Below are 25,243 nucleotides of genomic sequence, written 5' to 3'. Positions count from 1 at the left end.
GCATGGTGGCATGGTGGCATGGTGTCGTTTTGAATTCTAGATTGCAGTTCGATGCAGTCTCCGTACGGGGGTAGTGAGGCGGAGATGGCTCGATTTCATACTCTCCCCCGATGCATAGTGCATACCTTCATATCGTATCGCGACACATCAATCCGCCACTGACCGCATCAACTGACTAAGAAACTGCTAAGTTATGTGCTAACTGACGCCAACAGCGGCACCACTGTCCCAATTAGGACAACCGGGCTCCCGTCGGGGCCATTTGCTTTCCGTTCTGAGAAAGCAATGAACCGCCCGTTGCCAACTCGAGTCGGCCATCAGAAGTTTATTGCACGCGAGTCAGTTGGACAAGCTTTACTGTGTCTTGATTCCCGGCAGTGTGCAACGTCCGTCGTCCGACGTCCGACGTCCAATGCCATTGAATTGTGATTATTTCACAGTATTCCCGTGGTTATGACGGAGTCATGGCGTCCAGTGTGAAGATAAGTGTAGGAGTGACCAACTAGCAAGGATACGTAGTTGAAACAGCAACCGCGATGACGAGGCGTCCAGGGTAGAGGACGAGATGTCGGGGACCTTGACGGGGACATTGGAAATCGAACACCGAGTCCGACATCTTCACTTATTATTCTATATCACCTCTACGAATTATTAACATGGTTTTCTGATATTATTACCAACCACGTGCATCATGATAAGCGACTGCACTCCTTCTCTGGAGTATGTGCAATGGTTCCAGCATCTAGATGTATAGATCTGCAGGTAGCACACACCCGGCCGTTTCACGGGTTCCATGACAGCGCTCAGTCTCACAGTCGCATCTGCTCCTGCACCACACTTTAGTGTTCCTTTCCCCTTGCGAAGGATTGCCCCCCCGGTCCAGCACTCCTTGTGGCGCAATCACGTGATATGCACGATGTTGCAGTAGAAGCGAAGCCACCAATAGACAGCTACTCTATTCCCGCTGGCCCATATTTCTACCATGTTTAGTGACTTGTTAGTCTACTCTCTTGGTACGAGTGTGGTCTTCTTTCTGGGACAATCGAAAATCTGCAATCCTTCCATGCTAGGCCCGAAGCGGCCAGCACGCAGGATGCGCATCCCTGCAAGTGGCTGTTCTTGACATCACTCAAATTACAAAGTTGCACTCCTTATCGCTAGTAGTTATCTGGTAACTATCGTACCAAATACACCACTGTTGACTGTGGTGTACACCTGGCCTGTGCTACGCTACGGAAAACAAGAGAATTGCCGCCGGAGAGTTAATCGTCTGAGAGTGCTGCACAGACAGGGTTAGACGTCAGCCATTGATAATGTACCTAATCCAACTGATGAATTACTATTCGTAGGCAGGATATGGTCTGAGCAAGGCAGACCGCGACGAACCTGTGATTGCATTCCCGCCTTGGCTGCATGGGCAGCGGGCCTAAGGCTCGCTAGGCTGACTGGCACTCTGCTCGCGTACCAGACTCTCTCCGCTATATTATATTATATAATCGTAAATACGTAGTGCTATTAATATTACCATTCAATAGAAGCCTGAGCGCATTACTAGTATAGCATATGCATAGTATATACATAGCATTTCGTGGAAGTGAGATATATCGTCTCTGGAACGGCTGGTTACTATCTTTGGGCCAGCCAAAGGTCTGAGAGCACGCCATGTGGAGCACCTGGCCAGCCACTCTGCCCGTAGTCTAATTTCAGCCAATCAGGCGAGTCCCCGCCGGAGCCTGGCTAGTCTAGCCTGTAACAGCGTGAAGAAGCTAAAATAAGCCGTGTTGGCGCCTTGCCGCGTTGGGCGATGCAGGGTCTCTTCTCTACTGCTTCCTTCTTCTGCACATGATAATACGTAGACTACTATTAACAGAATAATAGCAGGGGATATTACTCGAGGAGTAATATACACAGACCTCGATACGAGATCTTCGTATATGAATAATATGTTGTATGGTCGGCATGAACGCATGATTGGCCTGTATAAATATCTCCTGCATAGTAAACCGAAGCTAAACCACTGCACTGCCAATCACCGCTGGCGCAGTCAGCTGAATGCGCGGCTGCAGCTGTTGCCCGGCCATGCAAGAATCATTCCTCCATTCACCACCAATAATAGTGAAAGCGATATTGTCATCAAATGCCGGACGATCGACAATGGCATTGCCAGACAATTAATTACATTAATACAATTACATTCTGTTGGCACACCAACTACGGAGTACACTAGACTAAACAGGAAAACCATCTATTTCGGGATATTTATCAACGCCTACCACTGCAGCAGCCAGCCTATCAGCAGCGCAGCCGAACCAACAACACCAGACGGTTTCTCCAGATCGGCCGGTTAGAAAGTTACACTTATACTTAGTGTTACCAGTCCTCTCTCACACTTTTACTAGATAGAATAAGACTGGTGATCCCGCGTCCACAGTGGATTCGTGGATGCGACGGGAGTCAGCAATCGCGCACTAGCCAGCTAGCATCAGCCTGGATACGGCTGACGTGGTATGCAATACCCAGTACTCAATCAATACTGCGATGTGGATGCGCTACACAGATAGTCGTACCGTCCAGGCACGATGCTCCGCTCCAGCCGCTCTGTGTGGCACTGCCATTGGCTGTGCATAATGTCTGCGGCTGAGCGTCTTTTTTTAGGCCGCCTGCTGCCGCTGCTAAACGAGCGCCGTACCGTACTAGCGCGCGCCGCACCGTACGGCGGACGGAGAATGCAGGCCAGCCGCCTGCCCCGCCCGAGCCTTCCTCAGAGAAAGCAACTGCCCACCAGTCACCACTCCTCCACCCACTAAGGCTAGCAGTGGCACTACCACTACCCACCGTAATGGTTTCCTCTGTATTCTTCGTATCGTCCTGCATGCATGCGTCGCTAGCACAGGATCATCAAGAACCGCTAGCACCCTCATCCTGCACGCCTCTTGGGACCGGTCCTGCGTGCCCACGTTTCAAACCCCCGTTCCAGATGAGGCCGGCTATTCGCTGCTGGTGATCGACAATCACCAGTGACTAAATGTCAGGTCAGTCAGTGTAGGCAAGTGTGGATGTCGGCACTCACGCTGCTGCAAGAGCTATACATAATGCTCTTCCCCCCTCCGTCAGCATCGTCCTGTCTTGGTCCATTTAAGCATCCCACCTCTCCTCCAGATCTCACTTACTTGACCTCAACTCGACCTCACTCAGACATCAACACTGTAACATCACACCATACCACACTACTGCGGCTATATCCAGCAACCCCATGGACAGGGAGCCCACTGCACGCAACCAACATCCAGCTATCAACGGAGCAAGCATCAGCCGTCCTCACTCTTCTGCGTCCTCAACTACCTCGACCCCGTACATTGCCTCGCCAGCCGAGCTCGGTGCCCGTCAAGCCGCTCCCACATCAGCTCCCACAGCTACCACAATGCGTCGCGCAAACACAATGGCTGAAATCCCACTCCCAATTACCTATACTCCCACTACTCACCGCATTAGCAAGGCTAAGAAGGGCAAGCGCGTTCATGCGTGCGAGTTCCCTGGCTGCAACAAGGTCTTCACTCGTGCCGAGCACCGTCGCCGCCATGAGCTGAACCACAACCCTGAAGCTTCCTTTCCTTGCACCTACGAAGGCTGCCGCAAGGCTTTCCATCGATCCGACCTGTTGGCTCGTCACATGGAGCGACAGTAGGTTTTCTTTTTTGTCTGCGCGCATCTTGCCATGTTTGCCTTACTGACCGCAATCTAGTGAGCTCGACGTCCAATCAGATAGCGGCAGTGGCAGCCGTCCATGGAGGCACCAGAGCAAGACCAACGTGACGCCTTCAATCACTTCGGTGCCTACCAGCATGGTCACCTCGATGCCTCTGGACGTGACTTCGGCCTCGTACCCCACCAGCCAGGTGTCAACACCCATGTCGGCCGCCAGCCCCATCATCGGAGGCGCCATCCACCCGGACCTTAGCAGTGATCTGTCCCTACCCTGGAGCGGCATGGAAATTCCCTTCCAGCCGCGCCCAACCCTCTTTGGAAGCCACATCCGCGACTCTCCAGATGACATGCCTTTCTACTCATCCCCTGAAACCTGCGGATCGCCCGCGTCAGATGCTGCTGGCTATGTGATGCCACCACACCCTTCCTCAGCTCCTACTTCGGTCATGGAGCCTTACGCCTACCATGATCTCGCCAACTCTCCTCTCCAGCTGCCCACCACCCGCGAATGGGATGGCGTGGATGTGGTTCCTGCCCCGAACATGATGCCGGTTGCTCTGGACGGTAACCCGATGCTCCAATCAGTAGGTGAACCTTCCTCTCTAGGTGAAAGCCGCCGAGTACCTCGACTAACATTGCCTAGACCATGCCACCTTACACGTCCCCAACGTGGGTGGGGATGAATGGTATTCCTTACGAAGAGAGCTTACTTCAGCGCCAGGCGTCGTATCCGGAAACGACCGCATGGAGATCATGGACACTGTAAAGTGGCAGGACTGTTTCGAGTGTTACTGGCAACATTTCCACCCTTTATTCCCCATTGTCCATCGCCCTACTTTTCTTGCGACAAGGCCCAGTCCGTTGATGGCTGGAGCTATGGTTGCGATTGGCTCGCAATATGATACGCGACCGAATTCGAAGGAGTATTCACTGGCTCTGTTAGAGGCCTGTTTGAAGCTCCTCGCGAAGCGGTCTCCTGTTACGAGCCGTTCTCGGGTTGCTGATATCCAAACAGTCTTTTTACTTGAATTTCTCTCCAAGTTCAGATCGCGCAAAGCCGATGTGCAGATTTCGCATCGCTTCCGCAGTTTGTACGGCAGTTTTATGCAAGACGGACACTGGACACGGGTGAATCCTCTTGCTGTTCTGAACACTTTATCTACGAATTTCTCTCAAGAAGCTTTGAAAGGCGCGCGAAACTTTTGGATTGAACATGAGACACGGCGCCGTGTTTTACAAGCCGCTTTTATTCTTGATATTCAACAATCTGCGCTCTTCGGCCAGCCTCCTGTTTTGCTGCAGCCAAGTCCTGCATCGTCCTATGCATGGCAGCAAGGCTCCCGAATGATCGATATTCCTTTCCCCTGCGGCTCCGAACTCTGGGAGAGCAGTCACCCCAGCGAATGGCTGGCATTGGCGCAAACCTATATCCCGGCATCTCTTGCTTCGGTAGCTGCCAGCTTTGATCAGCATGCGGGACTCCAAGCCGATCAGGTTGACTTCTTTCAGTCATCCTTACTCGTGGCCTACGGGCTCAGTGGCCGCGCGCAAGTTCGCAATCCAGGGGGCTCGCTTGATGGATTTGTCTCGGAATTGGAGCAGGCGGCTGGAAACAACCCGCTCATGTCACCCTATGCACGGACGCTATTCATTGCGCACACGATGCTCGCAACTCGGTTTACACCAGTGCACACGTTACTGACAGTCAGTGGAGAATCCTGGCTCTTCAACCAGAAGCTCGCGCAAGAAGGCGATTTCCGAAATGCCAAGATTACATTGCGAAAGTGGGTCTCGAACTCGGACAACGTGAAGAAAGCGGTCTGGCATGCGGTGCGTGCGCTGCGTTACATAGTGGATGATCCCGATGTGTTTTTGTCAACGTCGGGTACGCCGGCTCACTGGAATAATAACCCAAACCTCCTACCGGCTGCTCCTCGCACTAGTCCGTCGAATATGCTACAGACAAACTGGAGCGTTTACATGTGCGCACTGATTTGCTGGGCCTATGGATTCGACGCGACCGCCTCGCGGCCACCAGTCCATGACAATTATGCGGAGATGACCCGCGCGTACATCTACAATATGATCTCTCTAGCGCCAACATGGGAGCATGTCTCGCCGAGCAATATCCCGCCAGAAGTGCGATGCAACACTACGCCGTTGTTGACGTTTATCCGGTTGACGCGTTTTCAAGAATCACGCGTGGGCGGATTACTCAATGAAGGCGATCAAGTGCTTGCACGACTTTCCGAGCCGCGTGATGTTCATGGTGCAATTAGGGGAATGTGGAGTTTCTGACCTCTTCTAAATTCTCACTGTATTTATTTTTCTTTTTCATGCGCTATGCTTGACGATGTATACCTATGATGGGTCTGGAGTTGGCTATAAAGGTTCTGTTTTTGTTTTACATTGTTCTGTCTCTGGCTGTACTATACCCCTACCATCACTTGGTGATGTGTATACGATTAGACTTATATTTTGTATATAGCTGAAGTCACCGATTTTTTACTTCAATCCTGACCTTCTTGGCTACGTGTAAATTGATCCATCAAAGTCTCCCCTTCGCACTAGGCAGTGTAGTATGTACCACGCCCTGACCCGGCAATCAGCACGCCGGCTAGACTGGATATAGCCAAATTACACTCAAATTATGCTCGCTATTTGGAATCCTTCGCCCCACTCGCCCTGATCCTTCTAGATGTCGATCGGTACACTACTACGACACCCACTACTACACTACTTAGTATTTACTCCTGCTTGGTGCGTAGTAACAGATGGAGTTGTGTGAGAGGGGAGGCTGGGGTAGCGTGCCTGCGCTGGTAGTAGTACATGCACCTCTGACTGGGATACTGTTCCATACTGCATACATGTAATGCATGGCGGGCACGTGGGCGAATAAAACACTACGACTACGTGTATTTCTTCTTCTTTGAATGGTATATTACGTTCGTGTGTGCGCTATTGACTGATCGAGCAAGACACTAATCGACCCTCTCCTCAGAACTAGAAACAGTTGACTTTGATCCCCGCTCGAGATGGGGCATTGCACTGGTTCGGTTTATGCGAACCGCTGTTAACACTAAGAATATATTAATTAATATTAATTTTAGGCAGTGTTGACACAATACCTGCAGCTTGTCTAACTTGGTCAGATTGAAATTTGAAATTGGTGGTAGATATTGATATTCAGGACGAAGGCGTGGAAGTTAGACAAGATAAGAGAGTGAGACGATAAGGAGTAGAAACTGACTGGCCCAAGATGAGGGGTATCTTATCTAGCTCTCCAAAGTGAACAAGACAGGTTCGTGATGGTAAGGTGACTGATATGGCAGTTATAAGCGTTGATCAATCAGTGACTAATTCTTGATTTTGGGTTTATGAATGTTTAATTTGCGTCGATCAGTGCTTAGTTGGACTAGACTTATCTGTGCGAATTGTGCCTGCAGATGAGGAATTCATTTCGTTCGTTATTCTGATAAATAAAGTAATTGAGACGCGTCTGTATGTTAGTAATTAATATCATCGTAAGCTGAAGACTAGGCTGTACTGGTATCAATGTAGTAAGGTCTAGAATAATAGGAGTTCAACATGTACCGCGGTACGCAGATGCAACGATATAGGAGCCGCGCGATCATATATCCAAAAATTAATACAGCTCACCTATGCTTAATCTACGCGATTCATCTCGCCTAGCCGGAAGATTCACTTGCACTCGGGTTTCCTATTCCATGCTTCCGTGTAGTATGTAGTTGTACTTGTATGAGGCAGATACGGACGAATTGGATATCATCACTCCCAAGAAGAATATGCCGCGCCGCCCAATATTTGATCATATGCTGTACGTAACTGATTCTGAGGGTTTTATTATTACCAGACAGTTCATGACTAAGTAGTTAGGCTTGGTTTGAATAGTTGTATGAGGATGAAGGATCACACATGTAACTCTGGCGATCCACCTCAACATAGAAGCTAGAACCTGCATGATTCATGCGGGACTAAATGCGAAGGATGGATAGATTGTGCTGGAAGCACGTGCATTGTATTAACTTCAATAGTATCGTTACTACTTTCGTGCTCTTGGTAAACCACTTGTTTCATGTATTTTTTTCTAGTGGGTAAGCGAGAGGACGTAGGGCTCATGGTGTGATACCAGCATGCAAATCCTTCGGTCATCCCACTTCAATTTTAAATACATGTACAGTGGGATGTACGATCTGTATCGAATCGACGCATCACGGAAAACGCCGGTTTCACTTTAATGATTAGACGAAGACTATCGGCGCACATGTGGGCTTGAGAGGAAATGTATTGCATATGGTATCGTCAAATATGACCGCAATTGATGTTGAAATTGCCGGATTGTCTCGTAACGTCAATGAATTGATTAATTGAAGTATATTTAAGAATGAATTGGTATGATCGCTTTTAGTATTCTTTTGTCAAATGCAAACTTGGTATAATTCATATCATCCGTTGTATTCTTCATCCACCGTGATTTTTAATTACAACGCATTGACAAGTCTACGCTCCTTCTTCAAAGCCTGCAACTTCACACGAGCCTCGTCGAGAGGGACCAATTCACCCTTGCTCTGACTAGACGGGTCGTCACGGTTGCGAATATTGACCGTCCGACTTTCCTTTTCTTGCGCACCGACGACTATGCAAATCAGTAAAGTGACTAGATAACAAACAGGTTAAACTCACCGAAAATGAAGTTATATTGAGCAAGTTGGCCAGTGCGGATCTTCTTCTGCAGGGTGTTGCCACTGACGTCCACGTCGACGTTCAACTTATCGCCCTGCAGAATCTCCTGGAGCTCCTTTGCGTAGTCATTCAATGCCGGCATGACAGGCACAATCAGGATCTGTCGAGGACTGATCCAGAACGGCCATTTACCGCAAAAATGCTCAGTGAGAATACCAAGGAAACGCTCAAAACTGCCGATAATGGCACGGTGAATAACGACGGGGCGGGCGCGGCCGACACCTGCGTCTTTGGATTTGTTTTCGCCATCCTTTTTATCGTCACTAACAGCGACGGCTTTTTCGTTGGTAATGTATTCTAATTTGAAATTGAGGGGCGCTTGGTAGTCGAGTTGGATGGTGGCGCATTGGAATTCTCGCTTCAATGCGTCTGCGATGGTGATGTCGATCTTAGGTCCGTAGAATGCGCCATCGCCTTCGTTTAACTCCCAGTCGTCGCCCTTGAACTTGTTCAATGCTTGACGTAACTGTTCTTCGGCATAGTTCCAGTCCTCGATCGCACCCATGTATTTCTCTGGTCGAGTAGATAGTTTCAGCTTGAAAGTGAAACCGAACAGTCCATAGATGGCTTTCAAGAAATCAAAGAGAGCTTCAATTTCAGATGAAATCTAATCGGTTAGCCACCTTTTAAAGAATGGTAAGAAATAGAGAACATACCTGCTCAGGAGTACAGAAAATATGAGTATCATCCTGCTGGAATTTTCGCACACGCGTGAGACCGTGAAGAGCACCAGATGCCTCATTTCTATGAAGCACACCGAAATCGGCAATTCTAAGAGGCAATTCTCTATAACTTCTATCGCGATGCCCAAAAAGCATAAAATGGCCTGGGCAGTTCATAGGCTTGAGTGCCCATTGCCTTTTCTCGACGTCTAATTTAAACATATCATCCGAGTAATGAGCCCAGTGACCCGAGGTCTTCCAAATGCCCACGTCGTACATATTAGGGGTCTGCACCTCTTGGTATCCACGTTTGCGATATTCTGACCGTAAAAGCTTTTGCAAGGCATTGAAAATTTTGGTTCCGTTCGGAAGGAGGAATGGACATCCAGGAGAAGCTTCATCGAAGAAGAAAAGCTCTTGTTCTTTACCAATTCGCAAGTGGTTGCGCTTCTCGGCTTCTTCGAGAAACTTCAAGTGCTCCTTCATGGCAGCCTTGTCAGGGAAAGCGACACCTCTAATACGCTGCAGCGAATCATTCGACTGATCACCAAGGAAATACGCTGAAGAGTTCTGCATAATCTTGAACGTCTTAACCTTGCCTGTGTTTTGGATATGAGGTCCTCGGCATAGATCGACTAGGGTACCGCAGCGATAGACTGTGCTTTTCTCTCCTTCCACCAAGTGATTTATATAGTGAAGTTTGTATTTGCTGTAGGCAAACATCTTCTTGAGATTATCCTTCGTGACCTCCAATCGATCGAAGCTTTGTCGTTCCTTGAAAACCTGCGCCGCCTTCTTGTCGAGGATTGCCCAATCGGACTCTTTAACAACGCGTCTAGGAAAACCAACGTTAGTATGAAATGGTGTACGGTTGACAGGATTTCTGATACTTACCCATCCGGTATAGCCATGTCGTAAAAGAAACCCTGCGCAGTAGGCGGTCCATGAGAAAGAAGGCAATTGTACTCATGCTCACAAGCTTCACCCAGGCAATGAGCACTAGAATGCCAGAAAACCTCTCTCCCCTCCGGATGATCGAAAGGCAGATACGAAATCTTGCAATCCCTTTCCAATGGGCGGTTCAGATCCCAAAGTTCCTTTCCATCTATCTTCGCAACCACAACGTTGGCGCTGAGTTCTTTGGGGACGTCTTTCAGAAACGATCCAGGAGTAGTTTCCCAGGCCTTCGCAATAACTGTAGACGGCTTGCCATCTCCGATATCGATTGTGATGTTGATTTCCGGCTTGGGCTTATTCGCTTGCTCCTTGAGGTGTTCCTGCCATAGCTCTTCGAAGAGGTTGTTCCGTTCGATAATAAAATCGGGCAGTGAGTTTCCCTGGTTCGCCATTTTCGCATCTACAGCAGGACGAGTGGGCAGTTCCTTGGGCGCCTCCGAAGCCATTACGCCGACGAAAGCTGCTGTCGTGGTTAACAGAGAAAATTGGCAAAGCGGGGTCACCTTTTGAGTCACTCTCCGTATTTACTATTTTGGTGGGATGTCCGACCAAGGCGGTGTGTCACGTGCCAACCCGGCCTTTACCCCTTTGGGCGCCCACATCGAAAAACTTCGGGCTAGCTTTTCAATTCTCAACCGCAACGACTCGACAGAAAGAACAACACCAGAATCGCCAAAGATGTCTTTCCGCGGCGGTGGACGAGGCCGTGGTGGCTTTACCGGCGCAAACCGAGGAGGTCAGAAGCTTTTCAATATTTTCTCATGTCAGGTTGGTTGCTGATGGTGAACAGGTCGCGGAGGTTTTCAGCAGTCGTTCGGCCCTCCAGCACAGGTTCTAGGTATGCCACATTCTTTAATCTAATTTAATAAGCGGGCTAATAAAATCTATAGAGATGGGCACTTTCATGCATGCTTGTGAGGGTGAGATGGTTTGCGAATCAATCAATCCCAAGGTTCCCTATTTCAACGCTCCCATCTACCTCGAGAACAAGGTTTGCCTTATCCAGCCAATTTAACATAAAAGGGTTCCGCTAACTTCTTCTTTATTAGACACCGGTTGGCAAGGTCGACGAAGTTCTTGGCCCTATTAACCAAGTCTACTTTACAATCAAACCACAAGAAGGAATCGTTGCGACTTCATTCAAAGCTGGAGATAAGTTCTTTATCGGTGGTGACAAGTTACTTCCATTAGAAAAGTACGTTAATAGTTGCGACTATAAATTAATCACTGCTAATCGCACCACTTAGGTTCTTGCCCAAGCCAAAAGCACCTCCTGGTATTATCCGATCGATAACTATGCTATGTTGTTTAAATTACTAACACATTCAAGGTTCTAAAGTCAAGAAGCCTGCTGGTGCTCGGGGAGGAGCCCGCGGCGGCCGGGGTAGTTTTGGAGGACGAGGTGGTGCTCGTGGCGGTCGCGGGGGACCTGGTGGCTTCCGAGGCGGATGGGGAGGAGGTGGTGGTGCACCCCGGGGTCGTGGTGGATTCTCAAGAGGAGGACCTCGTGGAGGATCTCGTGGAGGCTTCCGTGGACGTGGTTAGGTGGAATATATCTTCCTGCATGTCTCTTGATATTTTTTTCCGGCGTTTTGGGAATGGACACGGACACTTTTCTTTTGCTGCGGCTCTTATGCGTATCTATAAAAGTCTACCGCCTAGTGAAATAGAGGTTGTAAATTACTTCACCATAGTCTATCATCTATCTAATTTTTTGTAAACTCTCGTAAGTATTCCAATAAGCATCAGTTAACAAAGCACAGCCACACAAAGTTTTCCGCAACTTTTTTTTAGCGTTGTGGCTGGGGCGAGTCAAACGCATCAAACAATGACGTTTAACTGCCGCAAGCCAAACTTGCAAGCCACTGACAACCTACACAGTAGCCGCCGCAGCGCTGAAGAAACATTCTCCACCGATTTTTTTTTGTTTCGTCCTAATCAATTGTTTCTGTTATTGAGCTCGTCAATTTTAGAGGTTTCTAGTATAGCTTACTCCAACAAGAATATGTCTCGCCGAACGTCAAACCTGGCTCCGGTCTCGGAGCAGAGCGCAGGTAGCGGTGTGCCTACAGACAGTATGGATGAGTGACCTCAATATCTCAGGAAATGCAAGCTGACCAGTTCTAGCAAGCCAAGAAAAGCAGAAGAAACTACTCCAGGCTGAGACGGGGCACTTCAGCATGGTCAGGTACGCAATTTCCTCGCCCGTCCGGATTGTGGGAGGAAGCGTGCTGAATAAATTATAGAACTCTTCACCTTGCTGATTTGATTACGGAGCTAAATGGTATGTGCAACCAGTTATCTCGAGATTTACTCTCCTACTTTACTTTTCTCCATATTTGAATCGTTTATGGCTTGTCTAACAACTATTTGTAGGCTTCTGTGGATGTAAGTTCCGGAAAACAAAGCATGTGATCGCCCACTTTACTGAGCGATGCAAGTTATGTCGGTCCTCTCGTCAATGCGATACCTGACCAACGCGGAGGATACTGGATCCCTATGGGCAGCACTCATCTTTATGCCATTCGGACTATTCTTTGATTTCATGGACGGACGCGTTGCGAGATGGCGAAAGAAATCGTCTTTAATGGGACAGGAGCTAGATTCGTTGGCAGACCTGGTAGGAATTCCGAATCTAATTGAATAAATAAAAACCTACTAATCAATGAAATGTATTAACAGATCTCATTCGGAGTTGCGCCCGCCTCGGTAGCATTTGCTATCGGAATGCGGTCTGCAGTCGACCACCTCTTCCTCAGCTTCTTCGTCCTCTGCGGACTGACGAGACTGGCGCGATTTAACGTCACCGTCGCCGTGCTTCCTAAGGACAAGACAGGCAAATCAGCATATTTCGAAGGCACACCGATACCTACCTCGCTCTCGATTGCAGGTTTGATGGCATACTGGGTTTCGCAAGGCTGGATTCATGAGAACCTGCCATTGGGTTTGGTTGCACAGGACACGATTTTTGAATTCCATGCTCCGGCATTGCTGTTTGTTCTTTGGGGCTGTCTTATGGTTAGCAAGACTCTGCATATACCCAAGCCTTGATCAGGGTTGGTGGAGGATATGTTTGTTGGCATAGCATAGCATAGCGTGCCGCTTATCCAGAGCTCAGGTGAAGGCTCAATCGAAACCTCGATTTGATTGGGGGTTATGAAAAGTTGTATTGTTTTAATATAAGATACCATGGTAGACATGAACACGCATATTCTACACGGTCATTCAATAATATTTGATAGTAGGTGGTGGCTAATTTCAGAAATGTCACTCAGTGACGGCCCTTAGCGTCGAGGCCGTTTCCAATATAATTCTTCAATCCAAACTGTTTTGATATTTTTCAATTCTTGAATCGTCTATTATTTTCATTTATAGTTTGGAGTAGAAATTGCCTCAAGTGCTATGCACAAACCCAACCATATTTTGATTTCGGAAATCATACCCGATCAGTATAATACGACGTGATGTCATCATGACAAGTAAGAATAGATGAAAGGCTTCGCATCAGCATAATAAATGGCACATACCGCCCGCTAATATCCTTTTAATCAATTCTAAGTCTTTCATGCCTGTCACTGTTAGTAGAAAAAAACACACTTGAAGAAAGGCATAATCATGGCCACAACCACCCTTCCCAAGCTCATGATAAGAGAAGACTTTCTCGACTACACCAACCTTCCACCAAAACTACTAGCTCTCAACAACTGGCTTTTCGACGGAAGTCTCAGTGATGGCGGAAAGCCCAACTATCAACCGCACAGGGACCAATATGTAGGCCACACTCCTTCACTCAACCTATACTGCATTCCTTACGATCCCCACAGCTTCGTCGTGGCGAATACTTCAAAGTCAGTGAATTAAACCAAGGAACTGGGGCACCTAGCCGCACAGCAATCAAAGAACTCTCCCGCTCCGCTGTATCACTGGCCGATAATCAAATTTTCGTTGACGGAAAGTACGCTATACAACTGACCCAAACAAACACGCCAACTCATAGAAATATGTAGCACTCGCATGGCTGTTTTCGTGATACTAGAGTATCTAGCTAGCGTAGGAGTCCTTTACTCCCGTGACCCAGTACGCATCTATTGGATTCTTGCACGACGTGAGTCCGACGAGGAGAGATATGACCCAGCAGATGCCGTGGAGGCCGTAGCAAAGGAAGTTGGCGATAGCACATATCGTCCCAATGGAGGAGTGTCAGATGTGAAGCGGGAAGAATATGCACAGAAAGTGAAGAGGGCGCAGAATGTCTGGAAGAGGATAGAGGAGATTAACCAGAATATGAAGGCTGCGTTAACGACAGAACAGAGGAAGAATATCTTACAGGAGGCGAAGCGCAAGAATGCGTATATTTACGAGCTGTATCGAGATATTTACAAACAGGCTCTGTTCTGATTAGAACCGAGGCGCAAGATTGTTGTAGAAGCTCTAATCGGCTAGTTTCGAGCTTTGTGGGTAGATGGTTGCCTGTTCTTTGGAAATTTTGGTAGGTTGTAGAAGGCCGGGCATCACCTATATTTACTTATACTTGGGGGTATTAACCATATTAAAGAAACTTCTCGTGGATCAAAAACAAAAAAACGGTTATCTTGTCCGTGCCAAACATTTGCTGCGCGGAATCTCAGCTCCTCTCCTCCCGTAGGATTCAAGCAGATGTCATTCCCGAGGCCAGGGAGTCAGAAATAGATTCTCAGCAAAACGAGTTATGAAGATTTGAATATGACGCCTCATCTACCGGTGGTATCTATTATTGCCCATTGTCCATTGACCTGCCAATGCTGTTGCTATAAATGCATAGTTTCCGAGACAGTTGACGTCGTTTCCCGGTCATTATTATCACATATGGGTGCTGTTCTGTTGCGTTCCAAGTAAATTGGCCATACGGGAAACAATTTCCACTTATGAATGACTTAAACCTAAACTTTAGGGGGCTACTAATTGAATGTCGTCGGATACCTCCTATGGATTCTAAGCCATCTCTGCCTACTACCGCTACCATTGGAGGAGTGCAGCATGGCGAATCGCTTGTTTCTCTCCACCACCCCCATAACAAAAGCTCTCGAGCCCATTTCACTCCCGGCCCATATTGCTGAGCAGTATTAGCTGGGAAATTCTGAATTGACCCGTATTGCGGTTCGTATCGCCTTAGCAAATCCTGCCGAATCATAATGACCGTTGTAGGTACATCTACTGATGTCGAGGCTTCACTGAACAGGAGCTTGATCCATCTGTCCACCATTTGCTTGAGTCTCAGCTGCTGCCATAAGAATCTGCTGCTGCTGCTGTTTATGATAGTTTGCACTCGCTCTGGCCTTCACTTTAGCCCGCTCCTAGATCTTCTTTGTTGCCAAACGGTTCTGTTCCCTAGATGTTGATCGTGACGCTTGTGTAGCAAATATTTTCGTTCGGATCAAGGTTCGCAAGATTTCCCTCTCCAACTGTTGTACGCACTCCATTAGCAGGTGGCCGATTAGGCTGAGCATAAAGTGGCACAATGCTGCACGATATTAGTGTCGCACATTTGTTATATAGGTAGGATCCAACATCCCAAGGAATGGTTGACTTGTTGGTCAATGGAGCTTTGATAGTAACTTGGTAGAGGCCGTGAATGCGCCGGACACATTAGACAGTCAGTTGTAGTTATATTATCGGCGTACGCTGCGACCTCATTGTTGTAACCTGGCAAGCACCAGAGGTTGATGTTGAGGAATGGTTTATGGACGACATTGGGGATACCAACAAGATCGACTGTGTATAGCAGATCACCTCTTGACCCAGATGTTTTAATTCACGTTATCAAGTTTAAGATTATCGGAATTGCATCCATGAAGCTTGGTCAATGTCTGATATTACCTTTTGTGCCTCTTAATTGGGACCAGAATGACATGGATTTCTTCGCAGTTGTGCTTGAGGAAGAGCAGCTCAGTTGCCCTAGGAAGCTGAGAATCCAGGATCTTTAAGCTGAACATCTAGCTTATTATGGATCCAAATAAAGGAACTGTAGTCGATGGTGTCCTTGGGAATATTCATATTTGCACGTATTATGCGTGGCTATTTTGCAACCAACCAAGATTGATATATTGATATAGAAAGAGATACAATATAATAATCAAGAATTTCATCATGCTCAATTTAACATTTGGATCAATTGATGTCGCTTGACTGAGTCACATATTATACTCCCTCGTTGCCAGAACCATCTAACTTCCTCGGTGTACATTTATGTTTTGGTGATAATGTATTAATTGATATTTATATCCACTTCAGAACTTACAGATTGCGTGTTAAGACTTTCCGAGTGCATATTATTGAATATATCAATGATGCTAATCTACCATGGATAGCCATCGGGAAGCACCGAAGTAGCATAGTTTAAAGTTTGCACCTACGTTGACGAGCTGACTGTTCTAGACCCTACTCGCGAACTCAGATTTCTTTTCTTTTTTTACCTAATAGTTCTCGCCAAGTAACTGGTCTGGATTCCAATCAACGGATGCCAAAAAGCAAGCCCAACCCTTCGAGTTGAAAACTTGAAATCGGAGTCCGGTGCTCCGAGCAGCTGACTTTCAGGAACCGTGAATGACATGGCAAGGCATCGATATGAAGAATTTTCAGGCCACGTCAAGTTATGACATGACACGACTGTTGGGCTGTCAGCAACTAATAATAATAATAGTATTACTATGACAGTACCAGGCGGATCCGAAGCCAACTCACACTTGTGTTCTAGACCGTCAGCCCCGTTGGCAACGTTAACCAGGGTAGAGCAGCTAGACGCATCCTGTCGATCCTGAGGAATGGGTTAATATTAATAATAGAAGTAAGACAGTCAGGACGAAGTATTTTTATTATTGTTGTTAGGGGTGTCATCGCTGTCTTGAAAGCACAGGGATAAAGTAATGTCTATAGTAGTCGATAATAATGTTGATGACAGGAACAGGTATAGCAAAGCAAGTAATCGAATAGTAGTGTAGTGCTGCAGGACAGCCAATTTAATTATAATCCAGCTACATATGCACCGAAAACAAACGACATTTCGTCCATTGGATGGATCAGACAAACCCTACATTAATATGATGTTTGTGGTGGATGATCACGACGAGCTATTATTTTTGGAGGCTGTGCAAGGAACCTAAACAGTCAACATTTCTTTCTAGGTTCTAGTACGGATAGTGTTATCGTACTATGGCGCTCTGTGTCTTAGTGGTGATAAAGGGGTCGGTATTATATACAGCCTTACGCGCTTATCCCTTGATCACTGATCCTTGAGCGAGGATATTATCGGACGTGCGAGTTTCGTATATTAGGCAAGGATTTGAAATAGACGAGTGGCATCGGCACACGCGAAGAATACATGCATAGAATATTGAATCCAGATGCTGCACAGATCGGATTCTTTCGTTAACAACCAGCGTTATCTAATCTCAGCGCAAATAGTAAATCAAGGATCAAATGATTTGCCACCAGCGGGCCTGCTGGTACTGGATCATGACCAGATGGAAAAATTATCGGGTCTTGTGAAGGAGGCCCAAGCATACGCATACTAATCACAGCCCAGAATTGATGCCTGATTCTGCAGGAACCGACACAGCCACCCCACAAAGCAAGCAGGGACCAATGGGATGGATGACTTAGGCCCCCTTCATGTTCAATAGTGTTAGTCCCTCGGTTGTCTGCTTTCTGTTGCACATGCTCCCATCATTTAATACCCATACTTTGTACTATTTATGCTTGATTGTCGGCACGAGAACTAATCCCTTAGCCCTGATGAGGATAAATGAATGTGCAGAACAAAGTAGGGATAGTCCCGGAGCATATCGAGAAGTAAAAGGACTCCATGTGACGAGTGACGAGTCACGAGTCACTCCCAGTCATATGAATGCAAGGACGAGGGAATAAAGAATGCCCACCGTGTCCCGAAGACAACAGTGTGTTTCATTGCTATCTCGAGGACAGAGATAGCCATAACTTAAAAGCAACGATAATATTGTCGATGATTATTCGGTTTGTGATTTGACTGGACAGGACCAAGTGTGATTGTGACGCAAAGTATGGAATAGCATTAGTACTTTTGACCAGTATCGTCCGTGGCGATAGCATACATTACAGGCCGTCCTGACTGGGCCTAGCGTGCGCTAGGCCCAGGTACGGGCCAATGGCGGGCAGGCTGGCACCTGGATTCCGGCTAGCGGGGACTGGTATGGGGCGGGTGGCCAATTGAAGGGGCAGATATAGACACTAGCGGCCCGCCAGGCGGCCCTAACGTACCGTGTGCTGCAGCCATGTTTCTGGCTGCCCAAAGGGGCTTAGCCAGCCGTCATTCTCCATTCCTTTCGCGCATTGCTCGCTCTGTCCCCCAGTGCAATTTGCTCTTGCTCCCGCGACCACCGCTACAGACCACCATCGATCCTTTTCCACTCTCGTTCACTTTCCCTTCATCTCTCTCTCTCGCCTGTCGTCGAAATACAACTTTCGTTAATATCGCTCGTGCCTTTCTCTGCCGGGTTTCGACCACGATACACGCCCAACCGCACGCCCATCCTCGTCAACCGTTCCGTAGACAGTCAGGGGCAAAAATTGCACGGCGCCGTTTGGCGTCTTGAGGGTCGTTACACCCCATCTCGACTTATCACGATTGCATCTCGTCTGCGTCTCGTCTTCGTGCGTCGCCCAAGCCTTGTTCGGCTATTCCATCATCATAACCAACAACACACAGTGGAGGCGTGATCAAGTCGAGGGCTACGCCGGCCGTCCCTCGAGATTATTTGGCACTCGCTACATTCTTTTTATAATCGTTTCGACTTCTTTCACATAAATAAATATGGGTTTAACACTACCAATGGCCGTCATCACGGTCGTCTCGATACTCGGGACTCAAGTGAACGCCGACCCTGGTCCCATAACTAAGGTTGATTGCTACTCCCAAGTCCCCAACTTCAAAAACAATGGAACCTTCCAATGGCAAAGTAATGGACATTGCCAGGGGGTATGCGTTGATATGGGATCCCCCGTTATGGCGTTGACGGGAGGTAATACCTGCTTGTGTGGTGACGAGCTTCCGCCAAATGCAACAAAGACTAGTGGGTGTGACCTCACATGCAACGGCTACCCTCCAGATGGATGTAAGCATGTCAAAGCTTGTCAAGATTTCGTTTCAACCACTAACAAGAATATTAGGCGGCGGAAAAAGCGCCTACGAAGTCTTCCTGACCGGCATGACCTCTTCCGTTCCCATCATGGATCAAAGTTCTGCCACCACCGCCGCTTCTACCTCCTCCACCACAACCGGCGTTTCCGTCATCACTCAAGCCGGACAAACAATTGTTGTCACCGCCTCTAGTGCTGCCAACTCCTCGAGTGCTCCTCAGTCGAGTGGTGTGAATACTGCTGGAATTGCTGCCGGGGTGGTTGTTGGCGTTGTTGCTCTGTCTGCTATTATTGGGGCCGCCTTCTTTTTCATGCGCCGCAGGAGGGCTAAGCAACTTGAGGAGGAGTATCGTAGGAATGCCGAAATCAACGCTTTCGCCCAGAAGAAGCCAAACACTCCCAGCTCAGATTCGAGATGGGATGGTGATTACATGGCTCAGCGCCGCCAAAGCAATGGTAGTATCGACGACGACCAAGATTTCTCCAGGAGAATCCTCCAGGTACGATATCTCTGTTTTGCCACAATTTTGGAATGGTTAAACTGACTGAAGTTGATTAGGTTACTAACCCGGATGCTGGACGTTACTAACCTTCAAATATCCATTATTATTCCACACCACACAAACACTACTCATTTCTCATATTGCCGTACATTCCGGTATCGAAACATTTATACTTACTGGGCATGCAATGCTATCTGTCCTTCTATCCGAATAACTGGACCAAAATTTCATCATCCGTTCTCAACCAACTTCATATTACGTTGAAAGAAATACCGTGCAGGATCTGTACATAGTGGGCCACTGGCAGAACCAGTACACCACAGCTGCGGAGAACGTACATGCTTCTGGGGAGGAATGAAATTAATAAACACCCATATTTGTGAGAGAGCGCTTTGGAAAGGGGAGGCTCATATGAATATTCATTTGATGATCGTTTCTTTTGGGAGACCGGAGTTGATATCTTCTGACGAAAAGTCAACTCGATCTTTATTTGCTTGCTTTCGAATTTATTATAATTCGAATTGACTTTGTAACAATGGAGTTGGTCAAGAGCGAGTGCTACAATACTGTTTTTACCTTTGACTTTTGACACTGTACCTGGCTCGATCATATTCTCTTAAGAACTTGTATGATAATAGTGATCGTGCACGAATAGATTGTTGACATACTATACCATCTATACTATTTCATTTAATTAATATCCAAGACCTATGCACTGTGGTAGGAACGTGTCTTGTAGTCTCGATCACGATCAGTGCCGAACCCAGCCTAACCCGAATCAGCCTTGATCACGATCTGCCATTCGCCGAGCCACTTGCTGATTGGCCCGATCGCTATCAGCTTGTCCATACAGCATCAGATTTCCAGATCGACCCGGTTCATCCTGATCGCTAGGAATACTCCTTTCTATACCCTCGCGTATGCCCACTATCAGTTCTGGAGACCATAAAAATGTGCAAATCAGACACAATGTTCGACGTTAGTGGAGGTTGTAGAAGAATGACTCTGGCGAATAATGTCGAGACATTATCAGCGTTGAAAGCATTCGATCACGATCGTCGAGGAAGGATTAGGGACTTGGTGTATTTATGAATGCCTTGTCGACCTGCTTCAATATTTTCGGGTTTTTGGTTATTCTGTTCATGGGATTATTCTTGCTATTAGCGGGCTTTTGTTTCACTTGCTGATTTTCTCAAGATCAGCATCAACGTTCATCAGCATCGACAAATCTACTCTATCAGTAGGATAGTCTTTGCTGCTTGAACTAAGCCAATGATATGGGCTTATTTTAATACTTTAGAATCTGGGGTTTCATGTTTGTATTCACGTCGACGCAGCCATCCAAAGCAACCAGCTCAGTCACACATCTCGCGCTCTTCCTCTCTATAGAATCTGTGTATCTGGTTTGAGAATCCCAGATGCTTACCTCTGTCGAGAGCCAGAATAACGCTGAGTCCGACCACTGGTTCGACGAAGTCAACCGCAAGGTCACGTCGCAGCTAGACGGACTAGGAGGTAGTTAGAACCCATTTCCTCAATCATTTCTCCGCTAACCAGGAACCAGACGATCCGCCCTTTTTCCTGGACAACGTCCAGGGACGCATATCCTCCAGCCGTGCCAGCCCCAGCCCTGAGGACCCGATTCTCTCCTACATGCGTTCTAACGACTGTGATAGGGAGAATGAGGAGCTGCGGGGCATCATCGACGACTTGACGCTGGACATGCGCCGCATGAAACGCAAACTCCGCAGATACAAAGAAGCCAACCCGCCGCATCTGTGCGACGACAAGCTCTTCGAGATCCGTGTTCACCGTCTCTCGAACCGCCAGAAACGGCAGCTAGAGGGCATTCTAGAGCGGTTTGCTGCGGAGGTATCTGCGTCGTCGCGGTTCTCGAAGAATAGTAGGACTTCGCGTCGTGATGGTGCGGTGCATGGCCAATGGCTACTACCGCCGCCACCACCACTACCACCAGCAATTTCGCCGGAGGAAGCGTGTATGGCTTTATTGGCGGTGGTGTTGGAGCAGTTGTGTTCTCCAGAAAATTCGAAGAAACTGCCAATGTCGACTCTTTTAAAGGATGGTCGAGAAGGGTGGTTTGGGATTAGTGAGGTGCTGGAGTTTGTTAAACAGGCTGCTTCGTCTGTGAATTCGAAACCGAGCCTCGAGGCTCTGAGGAGACATAGCAGACGGCTTGATATTTCTGCAGATGGCCGTTGTGTCAAATGGAAAGGCGCCGCAGAGGGGTCTACTGAATCGAACAGACAAGACGTGAATCGAATTGATAGCCAGGACGCCTCGATATCGTCATCGTCGAGCAGCGTGTCAGACCAGGAGATTCCTCTGGGCCTTGATAATTTGGACGTTGTGTCGCGAATAAAACGGAACCCGTATTACACGCCGTCTGTATTTCTGAACCACGCAAACGACGCTGACGATGAAATGATATCTGTGTCCAATAGTGACTCGGAGAGCGCAGCCCCTGCAGCCATTGGCAATGCACATGCGTCTCAACCAGTGCTGCCAAAAACCCGCCATGGTAGGACGGCGTATTACAAAGATGCGCCATTTTATATTGATTATTCCCGTGACGGTATAGACCAAGCAGATCAATGCAAAGCTTCGTCCAAACAGAGCAAGAAACGCCAACGCCGGCAAAAACCTAAACACAGCACAGCTGATCGTTTTAATGCTTACGGTACGGGGCACAACGACAAAGAGCACAAAGAACTCAGCTCTCCAGTCATCTCACTAAACGATGAAGAATTATCCCCTACCAAGGAGGGAGATCACACCCCACAGCCCATCGAGCTAGAAGCCTCAGGGATTGGCGATGTTGTTCCTGACGACAACTTCGCAGTTCATGTCAAGGTCAAACATACCTCTCTGATAACCACCGGCACAACGCAACCGAGGCCTTCAGGGCATGCATCACTGAATCACCTTTCACGAAAACTCACTTCTCGTCCTAAAGACAAACCTACCAACAGGACTTTTAGTTCACATATTATCACAAGCACACACCAAGATCTTGCCCCTTCTTCCCTACCGCCTCCTACTTACGGTTTCTTTTCGTCGACCGGCTCGGAGGAGGAGGAAGAAAGTACGAATTCGGGGTTGAGCTGTAGTGGATACGGCGTGGATGAGCGCAAGCATGTGTCGTCTATACAGAGGTGGAGGACGGCGGTTGTCTCTTCACTTGAGAATAATAGTGAGAGTGTCAATGTTGACAAGGGAAGTGAAGAGACGGCGTAAGACCCATTTTTTTTAAAGCATTTTTCGGTTTATTTTGTATCTCGAACTGCATTGTCGTTACAAAGAGTAGAATTTACGTGAACTATGGCAGAGTGATCTATAACAATACCCGTTATTAGCCGGTGATAGCCGACTGCGTATATTGTGCTATCGAACTATATATGACTTACAGTATGTACGAAGTCCTGAAATATTCGACCAACTAACAATCTCTATAGCAGAATACCTATATTCAATTATCCAAGCACAAATACGTAGTCAAACCAGCTCGAAGAGCCTTTAACACTGACAGGGCCCCTATCCGAGGGTATCGCAGTCAATTCCGGGGCGCCGGATTTACAGCGACGTTTTTGCGGGGAGCGGGCCGTACACCATACCAGAGCTCGGTTGAACAGGACGGCATTTACGGAATTACTGCGCTCTGCCCTTCTTTCCCTCCTTCTCTTCTTCTTTCCTCCTGATAGACTCAATCCTGTTCATTCTTTCTCCTGCTCAAAGTCAATCGAGTGGACTTACATCCTTTGCTTGGGTATCTTACACACAGTGCTACCAGCAGAATGCCTTCGCAGGTCACGTCCTGCCTCCGCCTGGCACGGCAATTCAGCTCCAACCCCTCCAAGGTACACCGTCTTCATAGATAATAATAAATAGATACTACTGTGGAAATCCTATCTAACCATTCTTCAGCACCAGAAATTCCTCGCCCGCGCATTCTCGAGCTCCGTGCGCCGAAATGAGATCAACAAGATCTTCCCCTCCGCCGTTGAAGCCATCAAGGACATGAAACCCAACTCGACCGTTCTCGCCGGCGGTTTCGGGCTTTGCGGCGTGCCAGATACTCTTATCAACGCTGTCCGCGCCAATCCCACCATCACTGGCTTGACTGCTGTCAGCAACAATGCCGGTGTGGACGGGTCCGGGCTGGGTCTGCTGCTAGCGAGCAAGCAGATCAAGAAGATGATCGCGAGCTATGTCGGCGAAAACAAGACCTTCGAGCGCATGTACCTCAGTGGCGAGATTGAGCTTGAATTGACACCGCAGGGGACGCTGGCTGAGCGGTGTCGGAGTGGTGGTGCTGGGATACCGGCTTTCTATACCCCAGCCGCCTTTGGCACGGTCGTGCAGACGGGTGAACTACCGCTCAAACATAACAGTGATGGTACGGTGGCGCTGTACGGCGCGCCGCGAGACGTCAAGATCTTTGACGGGAAGAGCTATGTGATGGAGGAGGCTATCAAAGGCGACTATGCCTTTGTCAAGGCCTGGAAGGCCGATAAGCTCGGAAACTGCCAGTTCCGCTACGCAGCGGCGAATTTCAACGGCGCCATGGGGCGGAATGCTAAGATGACGATAGTCGAGGCCGAGCACATTGTCGAGGTAGGCGAGATCGAGCCTGCTGCTGTCCACTTACCAGGCATCTATGTCAAGCGGGTGATCCAGAGCACGGAGGAGAAGAAGATTGAGAAATTCACATTTGCGAAGGAAGAAGGTGATGATATGTCGGCACTCGGGAAGGGCGAGACTGCCAATAAGCGGGAGCGTATTGTGCGCCGCGCCGCGAAGGAGTTTAAGAATGGTATGTATGCTAACTTGGGTATTGGGATGCCTATGCTGGCTCCTAGCTTTGTCGACCCGTCTGTCGAGGTCATGCTGCAGTCGGAGAATGGGATTCTGGGTCTGGGCCCGTATCCGCGAAAGGGCTCCGAGGATCCGGATCTGATTAATGCCGGAAAGGAAACTGTCACGCTTCTTCCTGGTGCGGCTGTCTTTGGGAGTGACGAGTCGTTTGGCATGATTCGGTCAGGGCGTATCGATTTGACTATTCTTGGAGCCATGCAAGTTAGTGCGAAAGGAGATCTAGCCAACTGTAAGTTTTTTCTTCTTCTTTTTGTTGTGATATACTAACCTGAACTAGGGATGCTTCCAGGGAAGATCAAGGGCTTCGGTGGTGCCATGGACCTTGTTTCCAACCCATCAGCTACTAAGGTCGTCGTCACAATGGAGCACACGGACAAGAAAGGCAACCCAAAGATTCTCAAGCAATGCGAGTTTCCGCTGACCGGAAAGGCCTGTGTTAGTCGTATCATCACGGAATTGGCTGTCTTTGATGTCGACTTCACTGACGGGTTGACCCTGGTTGAGGTTGCCGAAGGTGTCACCGTGGACGAGGTCAAGGCCAAGACTGAGGCTCCTTTCCGTGTTGCTGATGACCTGAAACAAATGCTGTAAATGTTTGTAAATGAGAGA

General features: G+C 48.1%; 9 protein-coding genes across 9 annotated transcripts; 7 read left to right on the top strand and 2 right to left on the bottom strand.

Annotated features, from left to right (window-relative positions):
• Positions 1-3,439: 3,439 nt before the first annotated feature.
• BGW36DRAFT_290248 (putative C2H2 finger domain protein) lies at positions 3,440-6,003 on the top strand (the record flags this gene model as incomplete). The annotated part of the gene is made up of 3 exons (XM_046210749.1): positions 3,440-3,681; positions 3,743-4,293; positions 4,349-6,003. 3 exons carry the CDS (start codon positions 3,440-3,442, stop codon positions 6,001-6,003), a joined length of 2,448 nt encoding a protein of 815 aa, XP_046075263.1.
• Positions 6,004-7,744: 1,741 nt separating this feature from the next.
• BGW36DRAFT_314530 (putative threonyl-tRNA synthetase) lies at positions 7,745-10,576 on the bottom strand. Its single transcript, XM_046212535.1, has 4 exons — positions 10,026-10,576; positions 9,126-9,966; positions 8,410-9,076; positions 7,745-8,362 (listed from the first exon to the last, which is right to left on the bottom strand). Exons 1-4 carry the CDS (start codon positions 10,532-10,534, stop codon positions 8,208-8,210), a joined length of 2,172 nt encoding a protein of 723 aa, XP_046075262.1. The 5' UTR covers positions 10,535-10,576; the 3' UTR covers positions 7,745-8,207.
• Positions 10,577-10,708: 132 nt separating this feature from the next.
• BGW36DRAFT_371777 (Gar1/Naf1 RNA binding region-domain-containing protein) lies at positions 10,709-11,784 on the top strand. The gene is made up of 4 exons (XM_046215407.1): positions 10,709-10,824; positions 10,879-10,926; positions 10,979-11,079; positions 11,138-11,784. The coding sequence occupies exons 1-4, from the start codon at positions 10,767-10,769 to the stop codon at positions 11,333-11,335; spliced, it is 405 nt and encodes a 134-aa protein (XP_046075261.1). The 5' UTR covers positions 10,709-10,766; the 3' UTR covers positions 11,336-11,784.
• A 115-nt stretch (positions 11,785-11,899) lies between these two features.
• On the top strand, positions 11,900-13,413 carry BGW36DRAFT_371774 (phosphatidylserine synthase). The gene is made up of 6 exons (XM_046215406.1): positions 11,900-12,163; positions 12,216-12,276; positions 12,335-12,372; positions 12,465-12,476; positions 12,530-12,708; positions 12,771-13,413. The coding sequence occupies exons 1-6, from the start codon at positions 11,917-11,919 to the stop codon at positions 13,137-13,139; spliced, it is 906 nt and encodes a 301-aa protein (XP_046075260.1). The 5' UTR covers positions 11,900-11,916; the 3' UTR covers positions 13,140-13,413.
• A 290-nt stretch (positions 13,414-13,703) lies between these two features.
• On the top strand, positions 13,704-14,486 carry BGW36DRAFT_424181 (uncharacterized protein; the record flags this gene model as incomplete). The annotated part of the gene is made up of 3 exons (XM_046219927.1): positions 13,704-13,859; positions 13,913-14,043; positions 14,096-14,486. The coding sequence occupies 3 exons, from the start codon at positions 13,704-13,706 to the stop codon at positions 14,484-14,486; spliced, it is 678 nt and encodes a 225-aa protein (XP_046075259.1).
• Positions 14,487-14,662: 176 nt separating this feature from the next.
• BGW36DRAFT_107534 (uncharacterized protein) lies at positions 14,663-15,560 on the bottom strand. Its single transcript, XM_046209209.1, has one exon. The coding sequence runs from the start codon at positions 15,328-15,330 to the stop codon at positions 14,839-14,841; it is 492 nt and encodes a 163-aa protein (XP_046075258.1). The 5' UTR covers positions 15,331-15,560; the 3' UTR covers positions 14,663-14,838.
• Positions 15,561-18,930: 3,370 nt separating this feature from the next.
• BGW36DRAFT_289718 (uncharacterized protein) lies at positions 18,931-19,783 on the top strand (the record flags this gene model as incomplete). The annotated part of the gene is made up of 2 exons (XM_046210696.1): positions 18,931-19,213; positions 19,269-19,783. The coding sequence occupies 2 exons, from the start codon at positions 18,931-18,933 to the stop codon at positions 19,781-19,783; spliced, it is 798 nt and encodes a 265-aa protein (XP_046075257.1).
• Positions 19,784-21,159: 1,376 nt separating this feature from the next.
• Positions 21,160-22,996, top strand: BGW36DRAFT_356027 (frequency clock protein-domain-containing protein; the record flags this gene model as incomplete). The annotated part of the gene is made up of 2 exons (XM_046213714.1): positions 21,160-21,256; positions 21,306-22,996. 2 exons carry the CDS (start codon positions 21,160-21,162, stop codon positions 22,994-22,996), a joined length of 1,788 nt encoding a protein of 595 aa, XP_046075256.1.
• Positions 22,997-23,553: 557 nt separating this feature from the next.
• BGW36DRAFT_289978 (putative succinyl-CoA:3-ketoacid-coenzyme A transferase) lies at positions 23,554-25,225 on the top strand (the record flags this gene model as incomplete). The annotated part of the gene is made up of 3 exons (XM_046210718.1): positions 23,554-23,616; positions 23,684-24,863; positions 24,912-25,225. The coding sequence occupies 3 exons, from the start codon at positions 23,554-23,556 to the stop codon at positions 25,223-25,225; spliced, it is 1,557 nt and encodes a 518-aa protein (XP_046075255.1).
• Between the last annotated feature and the right edge of the window lie 18 nt (positions 25,226-25,243).

Source organism: Talaromyces proteolyticus, assembly GCF_021365285.1.
Source record: "Talaromyces proteolyticus strain PMI_201 chromosome Unknown BGW36scaffold_3, whole genome shotgun sequence".
Lineage (NCBI taxonomy): Eukaryota > Fungi > Ascomycota > Eurotiomycetes > Eurotiales > Trichocomaceae > Talaromyces > Talaromyces proteolyticus.
Note: the sequence above shows the minus strand (reverse complement) of the source record. Positions and strands in the feature narration are given on the sequence as shown.

Excerpts from the sequence above, each read along its gene's own strand:
- BGW36DRAFT_314530 (XM_046212535.1), bottom strand. The coding sequence starts at position 10,534 with ATGGCTTCGGAGGCGCCCAAGGAACTGCCCACTCGTCCTGCTGTAGAT. Across the intron at positions 9,967-10,025 it reads GACATGGCTATACCGGATGG|ACGCGTTGTTAAAGAGTCCG; the intron begins GTAAGTATCAGA and ends TGGTTTTCCTAG. Across the intron at positions 8,363-8,409 it reads TCAATATAACTTCATTTTCG|TCGTCGGTGCGCAAGAAAAG; the intron begins GTGAGTTTAACC and ends TGATTTGCATAG.
- BGW36DRAFT_371777 (XM_046215407.1), top strand. The coding sequence starts at position 10,767 with ATGTCTTTCCGCGGCGGTGGACGAGGCCGTGGTGGCTTTACCGGCGCA. Across the intron at positions 10,825-10,878 it reads TACCGGCGCAAACCGAGGAG|GTCGCGGAGGTTTTCAGCAG; the intron begins GTCAGAAGCTTT and ends GATGGTGAACAG. Across the intron at positions 11,080-11,137 it reads CCATCTACCTCGAGAACAAG|ACACCGGTTGGCAAGGTCGA; the intron begins GTTTGCCTTATC and ends CTTCTTTATTAG.
- BGW36DRAFT_371774 (XM_046215406.1), top strand. The coding sequence starts at position 11,917 with ATGACGTTTAACTGCCGCAAGCCAAACTTGCAAGCCACTGACAACCTA. Across the intron at positions 12,277-12,334 it reads GGGCACTTCAGCATGGTCAG|AACTCTTCACCTTGCTGATT; the intron begins GTACGCAATTTC and ends AATAAATTATAG. Across the intron at positions 12,709-12,770 it reads TAGATTCGTTGGCAGACCTG|ATCTCATTCGGAGTTGCGCC; the intron begins GTAGGAATTCCG and ends ATGTATTAACAG.
- BGW36DRAFT_107534 (XM_046209209.1), bottom strand. The coding sequence starts at position 15,330 with ATGGTGGACAGATGGATCAAGCTCCTGTTCAGTGAAGCCTCGACATCA.